The 16,666-nt window shown below is 35.7% G+C and overlaps 1 protein-coding gene and 1 long non-coding RNA gene across 5 annotated transcripts in view; one reads left to right on the plus strand and one right to left on the minus strand.

The window, feature by feature from the left end:
• Nucleotides 1-83: 83 nt before the first annotated feature.
• On the minus strand, nt 84-6,158 carry LOC130013061 (uncharacterized). Of its 3 annotated transcripts, none has more exons than XR_008788362.1 (5): nt 5,652-6,158; nt 4,831-4,903; nt 2,777-4,595; nt 1,986-2,058; nt 84-1,750 (listed from the first exon to the last, which is right to left on the minus strand). It is a non-coding gene; the product is annotated as an uncharacterized LOC130013061 (long non-coding RNA). The 3 variants fall into 3 exon arrangements; XR_008788360.1 differs by having other exon boundaries at nt 5,622-6,158; XR_008788361.1 differs by having other exon boundaries at nt 85-1,750; nt 2,807-4,595; nt 5,622-6,158.
• Nucleotides 6,159-13,446: 7,288 nt separating this feature from the next.
• Nucleotides 13,447-16,666, plus strand: part of LOC126821151 (eIF-2-alpha kinase GCN2-like) — a 270,365-nt gene continuing 267,145 nt past the window's right edge. For both annotated transcript variants that reach the window (XM_050549499.2, XM_056101507.1), the window contains exon 1: nt 13,447-13,669. In XM_050549499.2, coding sequence (XP_050405456.2) covers nt 13,562-13,669 — 108 coding nt within the window. In that variant the 5' untranslated portion in view covers nt 13,447-13,561. The remainder of the gene's footprint in view (nt 13,670-16,666) is intronic.

Genomic DNA, 16,666 nt, shown 5'->3' on the forward strand with positions numbered 1-16,666 from the left:
TTGATAATATGTGTAAGGGATGTAACTCTTGTCAACAGATCAGGACTCAGACTAGCAATTATTTGCCCATTGACTTCAATGTTAAATGGCTGTAACATCACAGGCTGTAGCTTTTTTCTCAACATTCCGTTGGTTCCAATCTTTATAGGCACAATGGGGACAACATTTGGCAATCTCCTCATCATAATTTTGTAGGGGGTTGACCATTTAGATTTTTTGCTACACGGATTTGAAGTTGACTGGGGTGAAAATCTCACTTCCGACACAATGACTGCTCTGCAGAAAGACACTTTACACCCCCTATCCCTCCGCTGTAATATCATCAGTATTACCCAAAACTGCTATGAAATTGCAAATTTGATCCCTTTTCTCCAATTCTAGACCAAAAAGTCAACCCAAAAATGCAGGAAGAGGGGAGAAAAAAATTAAGGGAAAAATTGTCTATTTATAACTCGCACTACATTCCTCCATCATGAAATAAGGGGAAATAATTACTAGTCTTAGTCCTATATACCTCACATGTTTCTGCAGTTTAAACAAATCTGTTGTTATCTAATAAACAAACATATATGCAATTCCCTGACCAAAGAATATGAAAATCTATGCATTTTCAGATGAGCTGTGCGGCATTCTGCAAACACTATAATGCATCAGAAAACTGCGGAATTTCAGACAGAAATTTAAAAGCACATGAATTTTGAATTAAACAGAACATTTTTATTTTTGAACATAAATGCATTCTGTAAAAAGATGAGATAAATTCAATATAAATCAAACACGAAAATACTTTAAAACAGTAATCATGATGCAATATTAGACTTTTTAACACTTTCATCGAAAACCACACAGTTTTTCTCTGTTAACGTAGTTTCAAGTGCCAAATTGTGGTCAAATCTAAAATGTTGAAACATGCAGTGCCTATCAATTTTAAAATATCTCCTATATAGCTGTATTTCCATAGGATAAGTAAGTTGAAATAATCTGATTATGTAACACTACAACAGCTTTTTCATCCCTACCCCCCAGTTTGGAATCTGATAATTTAAAAGCACATGAATTTTGAATTCCACAGAACATTTTTATTTTTGAACATAAATGCATTCTTCAAAAAGATGAGATGAATTCAATATAAATCAAACACGAAAATACTTTAAAACAGTAATCATGATGCAATATTAGACTTTTAACACTTTCATCGAAAACCACACAGTTTTTCTCTGTTAACATAGTTTTAAGTGCCAAATTGTGGTCAAATCTAAAATGTTGAAACATGCAGTGCCTATGAATTTCAAAATATCTCCTATATAGCTGTATTTCCACAGGATAAGTAAGTTGAAATAATCTGATTATGTAACACTACAACAGTTTTTTCATCCCCACCCCCCGGTATGGAATCTGATACATTGCTGACCAATCATAGGTCGCCCCGTTCACTCGAGCCTGTCAAATGATTTACAATGGCGATGGTGCCTACAACTTTCCTGACCAAGAGATATGCACAACCGTCGATCAACACACAAGCCATTAATGTTATCTTCCAATATGAGAGGCCATGATAAACACACAAGCGTCCTTTTCAAGCTCGGAAATTAAGTCATCACCAAAAAGCAAAGTTTACAGAGGTCCCAAACTGATTACGATTTGCCCTCCACTTCCACCACAGGTGTCATAGAGATCAGGGATGAAATTGATATGCATCATCGTTCTCCTAAAGCCAGTCCAGGAAGAGATCAGGTTTTGAGATGTAGACCTGAAATGTTAAATTTGGATGAGAATGAGAATTCTGGGGCGAATACTATCCAGGGAAATGGTCATTGACATCCAGAAAATGGTCAAAATGTGGAATTCTGTCATTCAGTTAAATGTCAAGGGGAGAAGACAGGCCTGTGCAGTACCAAATTTCCAGCCCATTACTATTAGTGAGCAGAAGTGGGGATGAGGTTGGATTTACTTCTTAAAGTGTATGAAATGCACATTTATCTCACCTGTTTTGCTTCTTTTTTTTTAATACCTGTGTTGAGGTCAATCATTCCACTCTATGAAACATTGCCCTGGCACCTGAAATGATAGGAGGCTGGGGATAAATATGCAATAAAAAACAGTGAGAAAATAAGAAAAAAATATGGTTTCAACTGGAAATAGAAATAAACCTCTTTATTTCTCGCGAACAGCCCGTCACTGGCCCTCCAAAAAGAAACCAGTTAACAATCAGTAAAAAAGTAAACCTTGAGTGTCACATAAGTCTAAGCCAATCTCAAAGGTAGATGCCATGTTTTGAGGTTCGGTCTAAATATTAAGGCCAACTGCATGTTTGGTCAAAAGTCACACAGGTGTGAATTTTGGAGTGTACATGTTAACATTTCATTGTATGATGTCAAAAACATGTTAGGTCTAAATGTTAAGGCCAACTGCAGACTTGGTTCAAGGTCACAACATGTAAATAGGGTTAGGGCACATGATTTTTTTACACAATTGTGGGTTTGGGCTAGGGTCAGAACTAGGTCTTGGCTTAGGCCTAGGCTACATGCTTTTTGACAAGATTGTGGGTTAGGGTTAGGGTAAGGACTGGGTCTTGGGTTAGGGTTAGGGTCAGCCTTGTTTACATCTCGTGACTTTAGACCAAATCTGGAGTTGAGTTGGCCTTAATATTTAGACCTAACCATGTTTTGATATCATTGTGAAGAAAATGTTACACATTTACAACCCAAAATTCACACTCAACCAACGGATACCCCCAATCATGGCTATTTTGATACCAAATAGTCAAAAAACTTACTGCTGGGCAATAAAAAAGCAGTATTCTTACTATTTCTGACACTTTCCATTCAAAACTTCAGGAAATAAGCCCTTGAAAAAATATCAACATCCCGAGTCGGCCATGTTTCTTTATCTCATCAGGACTCAGACTAGCAATTATTTGCCCATTGACTTCAATGTTAAATGGCTGTAACATCACAGGCTGTAGCTTTTTTCTCAACATTCCGTTGGTTCCAATCTTTATAGGCACAATGGGGACAACATTTGGCAATCTCCTCATCATAATTTTGTAGGGGGTTGACCATTTAGATTTTTTGCTACACGGATTTGAAGTTGACTGGGGTGAAAATCTCACTTCCGACACAATGACTGCTCTGCAGAAAGACACTTTACACCCCCTATCCCTCCGCTGTAATATCATCAGTATTACCCAAAACTGCTATGAAATTGCAAATTTGATCCCTTTTCTCCAATTCTAGACCAAAAAGTCAACCCAAAAATGCAGGAAGAGGGGAGAAAAAAATTAAGGGAAAAATTGTCTATTTATAACTCGCACTACATTCCTCCATCATGAAATAATTACTAGTCTTAGTCCTATATACCTCACATGTTTCTGCAGTTTAAACAAATCTGTTGTTATCTAATAAACAAACATATATGCAATTCCCTGACCAAAGAATATGAAAATCTATGCATTTTCAGATGAGCTGTGCGGCATTCTGCAAACACTATAATGCATCAGAAAACTGCGGAATTTCAGACAGAAATTTAAAAGCACATGAATTTTGAATTAAACAGAACATTTTTATTTTTGAACATAAATGCATTCTGTAAAAAGATGAGATAAATTCAATATAAATCAAACACGAAAATACTTTAAAACAGTAATCATGATGCAATATTAGACTTTTTAACACTTTCATCGAAAACCACACAGTTTTTCTCTGTTAACGTAGTTTCAAGTGCCAAATTGTGGTCAAATCTAAAATGTTGAAACATGCAGTGCCTATCAATTTTAAAATATCTCCTATATAGCTGTATTTCCATAGGATAAGTAAGTTGAAATAATCTGATTATGTAACACTACAACAGCTTTTTCATCCCTACCCCCCAGTTTGGAATCTGATAATTTAAAAGCACATGAATTTTGAATTCCACAGAACATTTTTATTTTTGAACATAAATGCATTCTTCAAAAAGATGAGATGAATTCAATATAAATCAAACACGAAAATACTTTAAAACAGTAATCATGATGCAATATTAGACTTTTAACACTTTCATCGAAAACCACACAGTTTTTCTCTGTTAACATAGTTTTAAGTGCCAAATTGTGGTCAAATCTAAAATGTTGAAACATGCAGTGCCTATGAATTTCAAAATATCTCCTATATAGCTGTATTTCCACAGGATAAGTAAGTTGAAATAATCTGATTATGTAACACTACAACAGTTTTTTCATCCCCACCCCCCGGTATGGAATCTGATACATTGCTGACCAATCATAGGTCGCCCCGTTCACTCGAGCCTGTCAAATGATTTACAATGGCGATGGTGCCTACAACTTTCCTGACCAAGAGATATGCACAACCGTCGATCAACACACAAGCCATTAATGTTATCTTCCAATATGAGAGGCCATGATAAACACACAAGCGTCCTTTTCAAGCTCGGAAATTAAGTCATCACCAAAAAGCAAAGTTTACAGAGGTCCCAAACTGATTACGATTTGCCCTCCACTTCCACCACAGGTGTCATAGAGATCAGGGATGAAATTGATATGCATCATCGTTCTCCTAAAGCCAGTCCAGGAAGAGATCAGGTTTTGAGATGTAGACCTGAAATGTTAAATTTGGATGAGAATGAGAATTCTGGGGCGAATACTATCCAGGGAAATGGTCATTGACATCCAGAAAATGGTCAAAATGTGGAATTCTGTCATTCAGTTAAATGTCAAGGGGAGAAGACAGGCCTGTGCAGTACCAAATTTCCAGCCCATTACTATTAGTGAGCAGAAGTGGGGATGAGGTTGGATTTACTTCTTAAAGTGTATGAAATGCACATTTATCTCACCTGTTTTGCTTCTTTTTTTTTAATACTTGTGTTGAGGTCAATCATTCCACTCTATGAAACATTGCCCTGGCACCTGAAATGATAGGAGGCTGGGGATAAATATGCAATAAAAAACAGTGAGAAAATAAGAAAAAAATATGGTTTCAACTGGAAATAGAAATAAACCTCTTTATTTCTCGCGAACAGCCCGTCACTGGCCCTCCATAAAGAAACCAGTTAACAATCAGTAAAAAAGTAAACCTTGAGTGTCACATAAGTCTAAGCCAATCTCAAAGGTAGATGCCATGTTTTGAGGTTCGGTCTAAATATTAAGGCCAACTGCATGTTTGGTCAAAAGTCACACAGGTGTGAATTTTGGAGTGTACATGTTAACATTTCATTGTATGATGTCAAAAACATGTTAGGTCTAAATGTTAAGGCCAACTGCAGACTTGGTTCAAGGTCACAACATGTAAATAGGGTTAGGGCACATGATTTTTTTACACAATTGTGGGTTTGGGCTAGGGTCAGAACTAGGTCTTGGCTTAGGCCTAGGCTACATGCTTTTTGACAAGATTGTGGGTTAGGGTTAGGGTAAGGACTGGGTCTTGGGTTAGGGTTAGGGTCAGCCTTGTTTACATCTCGTGACTTTAGACCAAATCTGGAGTTGAGTTGGCCTTAATATTTAGACCTAACCATGTTTTGATATCATTGTGAAGAAAATGTTACACATTTACAACCCAAAATTCACACTCAACCAACGGATACCCCCAATCATGGCTATTTTGATACCAAATAGTCAAAAAACTTACTGCTGGGCAATAAAAAAGCAGTATTCTTACTATTTCTGACACTTTCCATTCAAAACTTCAGGAAATAAGCCCTTGAAAAAATATCAACATCCCGAGTCGGCCATGTTTCTTTATCTCATCAATGGACTCAGACTAGCAATTATTTGCCCATTGACTTCAATGTTAAATGGCTGTAACATCACAGGCTGTAGCTTTTTTCTCAACATTCCGTTGGTTCCAATCTTTATAGGCACAATGGGGACAACATTTGGCAATCTCCTCATCATAATTTTGTAGGGGGTTGACCATTTAGATTTTTTGCTACACGGATTTGAAGTTGACTGGGGTGAAAATCTCACTTCCGACACAATGACTGCTCTGCAGAAAGACACTTTACACCCCCTATCCCTCCGCTGTAATATCATCAGTATTACCCAAAACTGCTATGAAATTGCAAATTTGATCCCTTTTCTCCAATTCTAGACCAAAAAGTCAACCCAAAAATGCAGGAAGAGGGGAGAAAAAAATTAAGGGAAAAATTGTCTATTTATAACTCGCACTACATTCCTCCATCATGAAATAAGGGGAAATAATTACTAGTCTTAGTCCATTAAGGGTATGCCTGCTCTAGCACCCACACATTCATGGTCACGGGACCGTAGCAACGTGTTCATTTAGACTTTGCAGGACCTTTGCTAAATCATATGTTTCTCATTGCTATTGATAGTTATTCTAAATGGCCAGAAATAATAATTATGAAAAATACAGCTGCTACTGATTTAGTAAAATATGTACGAAGTTAGTTTGCTTTACATGGCTTGCCATTACAAGTTCTGTCTGATAACGGACCGCAATTTGTATCACAGGAGTTCTAGTATTTCTTAAAAACAAATGGTGTTAAACATGTATTTACTGCTCCGTATAAACCATCTACACATGGACTTGCTGAGCGTATGGTACAGACATTCAAACAAGGAATTAAATCAGCCAAAGATCATAAGAACAATTTACAAGAAAACTTGCATATGTTTTTACTTTATTATAGAACCACTCCACATACACGAGAGACACCTGCGAAATTACATTTCAAACGCGAGTTACGTACAAGACTAGATTTACTGCGTCCTGATATGACTATGCGTGTTCAGATTGATAAGTCATCGACAGTTGGGCCTACCAGTCATAATAATGCCAGAAGTTTGCAAACAGATGATACAGTATGGATTCGAAATAATGGTCAAGGAGATAAATGGCTCCAAGGGAGAGTTGTTTCGTGGAATGGTTCACTATATTACACTGTTCGAACTGGTGATAATTATCTTCGACGACATATTGATCAGTTGTGAAATAGAGATTATAACATTAACGATGAAAATTCAGATTTAAGTGCTAGTTCAAATGATAGTCAAACTCATGATTCTGATCAAAATGACAATATTTCTAAAAGTGAAAATACTGACATTAAAATACGTAAATCTTCCAGAAAGATTAAAATACATAAACGGTATGATAATAAACAATGAACATTTTACAGTGTTTGTTTTGTTACTCCAAATTACGCTAATTGTTTTTCTGCATATACCGTATACATGTATTCACTCATGTCATTTTGATATTTTGCTTTAAATAATAGTGTTTTATTAAACTTTGAAAATATAGATCTATAGTATGATATTGTTCATTTACAAATTGAGACACTTTTCCTTTTAAGACGGAAGGAGATGTTGTATTTCTGTCGTCTGCTTGATGTTGGCACGCGCTTTACAAACAACGTTACTAAAAATAGCGCAACTCCACCTTATGTGTACTACGTTACTGATTGTATCTATTCTATTTTGTACCACGTCATACGTGCGCCATCACAGAGTAATGTATTTTTCAATGACGTATGTTTAAGACCACGTAAGATCAAAAATCTAAATTGCATGTATGTATAGCCCATGGTTACTATATCAACTTTACGGCAAGATCACACCAATCTGATTAAAATTAAGTCCGCTGTTAACGTTTAAGTATCCGACACGCCAAAACGCTTTTCAATTTTTCAATTACGACCTTAATCCGGTTGATTGGCTGGTGACGTCACAGGCACTACACATAGGATATACATTATCTATACAATATCTCACTGTATGTACAATATAGCACTATCAATACACACGGCAACTGGACAAGCGTCTATTGACTGACCTAATCATAATCACGAAATTATCGTCTTTCATTGGTATAGATTAGACATTTGTGACTGGAATATTTTAGAGTGAATTTAAAATGCCGTATCATGCCGTAGATCAATTTAAGTTGCCTTTGTTTAAATAGGCCACGTGTCAAATGAAAATGACTCAAGAAATCAGCGCATTTACCGGTAATTTGGATAACCCCGTAATACTTGATATCCCAAACTTAAGTACAGAAATACAAATGGTGCCAGTCATTTGTCGATATATTCATTATTAGCTATATATAATAATAATAACCATTTCTATACATAAAGAACAACTACAGTGAATATGGAATTTTCCGATGACTATGCATAACATGTACAATATATCGCACTCATTTCTCTGTCAATCAACGCTTGGTATCTTATTATCATGTACCGTTCCATGTACTACGGGTGTAGTAAATGAGGTTAAACTTCGCCGCGAAAATTGCATGGGATCATTCGTGGAGTTCCTGGTGTTGGTGAGTGATTAAACTGTCAATGTTGTTGTTGTTTATTACAAATTTAACGGCCAATACAAAATGCATGATATTATGGACAGGTTGATTTAATTAAATTATTTACTTAAATAAAAAATAGAAGTTAGGTAAAAACACTAAATAATAAAAAGTTCTTGTATATCTAAACGTCACTTTAAAACAGATTTAAAATAATTAAAAGTTCTTGTATATCTAAAAATCACTTTAAAACACGGTTTTCAAATGGGTTTAAAATCGTTGTCGTGGGAAGAGAGGGCGGGTCATCTTCTCACTTTGTCATAATGAAAGTTAAAATAGGAGATGCAATTGTAAAATACTTTTATTATAAAGAAGATAACCGATGTTAGACATTATAACCTAATCGTATCAAAAACGTTAATCCATCCATCACTTAAATGTTGTTTAAACGCCAATCAACAAATAATACGAGGCTACTTGATTACAAAAACACCGTTGAGCAATAATTATTGGGTATATAGTAATTTTAAACAACTTATTAGTAAAACTTAATTATTTTATACAATTAATGTGTGTGTGTATGATTCTACCATTAGTTCGTTCGTGAGGTATTACGCACACGTTCCACTTAGAGTGATGTCTTTGATCTGGCGGGCGTAAAAAAAGATAATTACCTAATCAACATTCTTAATCCCACTAACACTCACTGTTAACGCCAACTTGAAATTAATTTATGACCCATGCCTGTATAACTTTTATAGTCGGATTGATTAATTAATGACAGATATTAACGACACTACACTTTATGTGGAAAAGCGAAGTGCTCGCAGTAAAAACCACATCGCTGGACCCGTATATTACTTACATATTGAAAGTGTTCGTCCAATAAGTTCCATATTGTAAAAAATTAATTAAGAGTTCAGGACTTCAAAGTTTAAAAGTTGTAGGCACTCTAAATTGGATCTTAAATTAAAATGAATTACAAAACAAATTATTCCGTAGTCAATTGTTTTATTTAATTAGGGGGATTAAGGAATCCTTCAGGCGTTAAAGAATATACACGCCAGCTGTATATAGCTAATTAAGGAATAAACATTCCGAATATGCATTCGGTCACTGTGACGTCACTGGCGTCTGAGGGGATTAAGAGTGTTTTCGATAATTGGCAAAGCCGTTTTTACGGAAGGTCTATTTTTACGACTTTGAGTGAAGATAACTGAATTAATTTCAACCAGATTGTCGTGAACTTGCCGTAAAGTGGATATAGTAACCATTGGCTACACGTATCTCGAAGTTTCCGGGACCATCTTATGTGCACTTTAATATATATACGTCATTGGTATTTTTACTCTGTGCTCACCGGTCACCATGCGTCTGCTTTCACATCCTATAATAGTCAATCACCTAGCAACACGCGCTTCCACTCAGACACACTCGAACATCCAGACTCTCATTTACCGATTTTGAATATAACAGTCTCAGTAAATTCCTTGATATTCTATTAAAACCACTGTGTAAGCACGCTAATAGTTTTATTAGGGACGATATAGATTTTCTTAAGGAATCCTTCAGGCGTTAAAGAATATACACGCCAGCTGTATATAGGTAATTAAGGAATAAACATTCCGAATATGCATTCGGTCACTGTGACGTCACTGGCGTCTGAGGGGATTAAGAGTGTTTTCGATAATTGGCAAAGCCGTTTTTACGGAAGGTCTATTTTTACGACTTTGAGTGAAGATAACTGAATTAATTTCAACCAGATTGTCGTGAACTTGCCGTAAAGTGGATATAGTAACCATTGGCTACACGTATCTCGAAGTTTCCGGGACCATCTTATGTGCACTTTAATATATATACGTCATTGGTATTTTTACTCTGTGCTCACCGGTCACCATGCGTCTGCTTTCACATCCTATAATAGTCAATCACCTAGCAACACGCGCTTCCACTCAGACACACTCGAACATCCAGACTCTCATTTACCGATTTTGAATATAACAGTCTCAGTAAATTCCTTGATATTCTATTAAAACCACTGTGTAAGCACGCTAATAGTTTTATTAGGGACGATATAGATTTTCTTTATCATTTACCAACAAAAGTAGCTCCTGGAAGTACACTCATAAGCTTTGATTTAGTCAATCTCTACAATAACATAGACCTCAAACATGGAATAAAAGCGATAGAATACTGGTTGGTTAAACATCCTGACGAAATATCATAATGTCCAATAATGTGTTTTACTTTGATGGGAATTTTTATCTTCAAAAGAACGGCTGTCCAATGGGTAGCAAGAAAAGCCCTCGCGTACGCTACATTAGCTTTGGGTTTTGTTTAAGACAAAATTGGTATAACTAAATATTAAACGATTTTGGATATGAGATGTATATATACATAAAACAAGCGTGGAAAAGATTCCTAGACGACGGCTTTTTAATCTTAAAAGCCATCCACAAAGTAATTGATAAACTGCGTAGGTCGCTTAACGAGTTAGATGAAAATATTTATTTCACTATTGAAAAGACTATATATTATTGTTTCTAATCCAGAAATAAAATTAGTTAGATTAATTAAATGAACTGAAACAATTTTTACTTAAACAAAATTACGCATTAAAACTCATACATGAAGCTAATCGCAAAGCCTTAGAAATGGATCCAAAAGAGTTAAGAATCCCTACGGATAGACATACGATTAAAAACATAGAAGAAAATGTCTAAACATTAGTTTCAACATACCACAACTCAAGAAAAAGCCAGGGATGCAATAAATAAACATACTTAAAATATAGCGTTCAGGAATTTAATAGCATCGTCAAAACTAAAATTAAATCAGAATGGAAAATTGAGTTGGCCAGAGCAAATACTTTTAGATTCAATTTAAACAACGATCTGCTTGTACAGACGGAGATCAATCACCCATCGCGCAAAATTTGTGGGTTAATCACAAGATTAAGAATTAAGGATTTAATTACCGACCATAAATTTAACCCAGTGAAGTGCGAATGTGGCCACAATTTGACCGTTGTCATCACTGCGTACAATAAATCGGAAAAGAAAAGACGTTTAATGGAAAATGTCAAACTTCAATATACCCTCCAAAATGTACTCTTCCCCCTTCGGAATATGTCATATAAAATTTATGAAGCTATCTCAAAATTCATAGCAGAATCGGGAATTAACTGTTAAGGTAGTTGCGTTAAAAGAGCACTAGTCAAAGAAAGATAGCTGGTTATGTAGACCAGGTTGGCCCCTAAGCCACCTGGATGCTTTAATAATATTAATATCAGAATAAATTAACGTTAAGATAGGGAATTACATATCTATTTACAAAGAAATGAACTATTGTTGTAGGACAGTATGGCGGTTCAGCCTGCTGCATGATTTAATATAATAATAATATACTATGGAAAAATAATGACAAAATAAAGGAATAGGGACCTACAAACCATTATTAACAACGACAGTGCACATCAATCAATTTAATTTAACCCGTGTTTAAAAATTTATTTATTCCCATAAAATGGTTCAATTTGTCTTTGTTGCTACTGGCTCTTCTTTTTCTTTTCAAGTAACTTTTATCTGTGGAGAGCCGTACACAAGGAAAACTCTAATGGAATGCCTACAACTTTTAAGTCTTGAACTCTTAATTAATTTTTAACAATATAGAACTTACTGGACGAACACGTTTAATAATATGTAAATAATCTACGGGTCCACATAAAGCCAGCGGATTCTTTTTCCCCACGTGTTTTTTTTCTATCCGCTCTGATGACGCCAAACATCAGTCAGTTGGAGCTCCTGTTTTAACTTTATTACGACAAAGGGAGAAGATGACCCGCCCTCTCTTCTCCCGGCAGCGAGTTTATAAGTGTGCTTTAAGGAACTTTTGGTATCCGAGACGAGACCTTTTTTTTTTCAATTTTTAATTTGTGTTTTTAACAATTTTCAAGTGTAAAAAATGTAATTAAATCAACCTGTCCATAATATCAAATTCATTGTATTGGACGTTAAATCTGTAATAAACAACAACAACAATATTCTCTCATTTTCTATTTACTATCCCATTCGTAGTAGACAAGTAGACAATATGTGATTCACTGTGCCCCGCTTTCCCCTACCAAATTGATCGATCATCATGGCAGATATTACAAGTGAAAGAGAGATTCGACTTCAGCAGTTCCGTGAAAAGATAGAAAGAATAGGATTATACTTAGCGACACAAAGCCACAAATCTGAAAACACCCATTTCTTGAACATGGAATATATATTTATCACCCCATTCCATACAAAGAAAAGAAAGTGGTAATTAATACTCCTTGTAAATTTTGGGTTCAACAAACATGCATGCAAATTGCACAATGCCATGCATACTCGGCATTTATACAAGGCACAATTATTTTTATATTAGGCCTACATTTTCGCATAAAGATCGTCAAGTTGTATTTCAGTTATCGAAATAAACAAACAATAGAAACTCGACACCCTCTCCAGGTAGTAATACTGTAAATATTGGTAGATAATAGTGTAGAAACCAATTTGACTGTAAGATAATATTACTATTAGGGGAAATCTTATCACGGGGAGTCAATGCACACCGCGTCCATGCCGGCGTGAGCTGACTCCTACAACTGCGCATGCGCTAAACGGTAATCACACACCAGGAACCATTTCACACTGTCTAGGCATGGATCGTATATAATACAGTTCTATGGTCTAGGCATTTGCCACATTGCCCACGCCATGATATACGTCACTGGGTTAAATGACGGACATACGCACATAGTGTAATTTAATTTCAGCTGTCATGGGTTATTTTACGTACATGACCACATGTCAACGTTTTAACGTGTTGTACTATAGCCTACACGGCACCTATGTTTTTCGTGCTAGATCCGAAGTAGGCCTACTACGCGTTGTTTCTTTCCACTCCAGGCCCTCCGCCCTGTGTACTGTAGCACTGACAAGGTGGAACCATAGATAATAACGTACGGTATTATCTATGGTGGAACCGAGCCGGAAAATCTCGACAAACACCGGAATCGAACCCAGTTTAGCCCATTGAACCACCGCGGCTACCGTCAGGGAAATGGACTGGAATGTCCCGTGTTCAAATTTCTCCATTTTGTTTCGCTAAATCTAACCTTAAATTCCATATTTTTAACAACCAAACCGGAAACGAAACGAAAATCAAAACAAGTCTGACAAATCAATCAATCAACGTGTCTTTTGCTCAGAAAAGTTTTAATTGAAATGGATAAAAACTGAAAATGAACTGAAGTTGGCAAGTTGGTTGTCATGACTTCAATACAGTCCAATACCGAAAGACAAGATGACGAAATACAAGTTTTGCAAGCAATTTTTACAGACGATTTTGTTGACTTAAGAAAACAAAATGTATGGAAGGTAATGAATATGAATGACCGCATGGCTCTATTCTTTGGAGCCTTAAAATAGACGAAAGGGTGTCTACACACACATAATAATGTCATATAAAATGATTTATATACAATTCAGAAAAAAAAAGAAAGTAATTTCTAATCCATTATTTATGCCTTTTATGTAGTTCACCTAGTTCTTGGTGAACTACGTCAAATACGTGGTGAACAGTCCAAATTTACACCTGCTTAGTCCATTCTACACTTTTTTTGTCCCCCGCCTTTCGAAGATAGCAGGGGACTATTAAAATGGGTTCGTCCGCCTGTCTGGATGTCACTTGTGTCCGTCTGTCAGTCACACTTTTTGGAGCACGATAACTCCTTCTAATTGAACTAGAATGTTCAAACTTGGTGTAGGTGTTTATTAGGTCAGTGACTTGATGGAGTTCCATGATGAGCATTTTCTGCTCCATGATTACATCAATACCGTGACTAAGTTCGATATTGAGCATTTTCTGCTCCATGATTACATCAATACCGTGACTAAGTTCGATATTGAGCATTTTCTGCTCACGGTAAGGAGAACGATAAGCTACTTGATTGGCCGAGACTTTAGAACAAAATAACTCTCCTTCTAAGTGAGCTAGAACGTTCCAAATTGATGTAGGTGTTTATTAGGCCAATACCTTGATGGAGTTCGAAGATGAGCATTTTCTGCTTAGGGTAAGCAGAGATAAGCAATTTGATTGGTTATGCTTTGGGACACGATAACTTAATTTCTAATTAAATATACATTATGCAAGAGCTAAATCTGATTATTGCAAGTCTTATTTTAGGCTTCAGATGTCATAGGAATTGTAAATTAGATCTTTATTTACACAACAAGCACAAAATCAACTCTGTAGATCCAAGATGGCTTGGATTCAGCTTGGATTTAAACGGGATTTCGTTGGCTGATTTAATTTTAAATGGCGTCGTGAGCGGAGATTAACCGTTACGTTGACGTCGTACTCCAGGATCAAGCTAAATGATAGAGTGTACGAAGCGAGGCCGCTGTTGAGTGATGCCTTAACAAATGACATCTAAACTATTTAAAGTGCAATAAACTAAACACAGATAATGACAAATTATACAATTCCTGGAGACCGTGTGATGACTAATACAGACGGACAGGTCTTCTGTCTTAATAATATCAATAAAAAAAATAATTTTCCCCAATAGGCACGACGCCACTGGTGTATAGATTTATCATAATTGTATTATAATATTATGTCCTATATTCAATTGATTTAATGCATGCCCAAAATACAAGTAAGAACGAAAATTTACCCTCTCACTCATTTTGTCCAATTGTTATAAAAATCCAAAAAGGTAAAACACAAATTCGGATATGATGACAGCAGACAAAAGACAGCAGAGTCCAATTGTTATAAAAATCCAAAAAGGTAAAACACAAATTCGGATATGATGACAGCAGACAAAAACAGCAGAGATTATGTAGTTGGAGTTAACGTCTGTCAATCAAACGATCGGCCATACTAAGAATCGGTGAAGATGGAATTCAATCCCATTTCTAGTCAAAAATTACACTGGTGATAACTATGTTCAGAATAAAGTAATTTGACTGAAATTTTCAATATATTCTTCTTTCATAATCTATTTTTGAACTGTTATAGCAAGAATGGCTAACTCCTTATAAAAATCTCCCATAATGTATCTTTAAGTGAGAGTGATAGAATTTGGTGTATAGTTTTATTACAACAATACTTTGGCTAAGTTCAATAATTAATGAGTATTTTCTGCTCAGGGTAAGCAGAGCAATAAGCAATTGGATTGGTTGAGACTTTGGAACACAATAAATTCTCATTCTAATTGAGTTAGCATGTTCACACTTGGCGTAAGTGTTTATTACTAGGTGAATGCCTTGATGGAGTTCAAAGATGAGAATTTTGTTAGCATGTTCACACTTGGCGTAAGTGTTTATTACTAGGTGAATGCCTTGATGGAGTTCGAAGATGAGAATTTTCTGCTTAGGGTAAGCAGAGATAAGGAATTTGATTGGTTGATGCGTTGGAACACAATAACTTTAGTTCTAATTAGGTGAGAGTGAGGACACTTTGTGTATAGCTTTATCACATCAATACCTTAACTAAGTTTAGTAATGAGCATTTTCTGCTCAGTGTAAGCAGAGCGATAAGCAATTTGATTAGTTGAGACTTTTGAACACAATAACACTCCTTCTAATTGAGGTAGAATGTTCAAACTTGGTGTAGGCGTTCATTAGGTGAATGCCTTGATGGAGTTCTATGATAAACATTATCTGCTTACGGTAAGCAGAGATAAGCAATCTGATTGATCGATGTTTTGTGGCAGGATAACTTTGGTTTTAATTAAGTGAGAGTGATGAAACTCCGAGTATAGATTCATTATAAAATTACCTTGACTTAGTTTGATGATGAAAATTTTCTGCTTAGGATAAGGAGCGATAAACAATTTGAATTGTCAAGACTTTGGAACATAACAACTCTGCTTTTAATTGAGGTAGAATGTTTAAACTTGATGTAGATGTTCATTAGGTGAATGCCTTGATTGAGTTCAATGATTAACATTTTGAGTTAAAGCTAAGCAGAGCTAAACAATTTCATTGGTCGATGCTTTGGGACAAGATAACCTTGATTCTATCTGATAGAGAGTGATGAAACTTAGTGTATAGTTGATAATCAGTTTGATTGCTTGATACTTCTGAAAAAAATAAAATAAATCTGTCTATTGCAGGTCTTTCTTAGGCCTGAAATGTTATCTAAATTATTATTTAGACATTATTGAACCTATCCAGACCATAATCAACTCTAGATGGCATTGCTAGCCTGCAATCTTTAGTGGATTATGAGCCGATTTATTGCATAACTTTCCTTAATGATTTAACGATTAAATGGATAATCGATACTATGCTGTTTATCGTACTGACTTTAGTAATGATGACCGAGGCTAGGCTGAAATTTCAGTCGCTTATTTTTCGGTGGGG

This window comes from Patella vulgata, chromosome 5 (assembly GCF_932274485.2).
Source record: "Patella vulgata chromosome 5, xgPatVulg1.2, whole genome shotgun sequence".
NCBI lineage: Eukaryota > Metazoa > Mollusca > Gastropoda > Patellidae > Patella > Patella vulgata.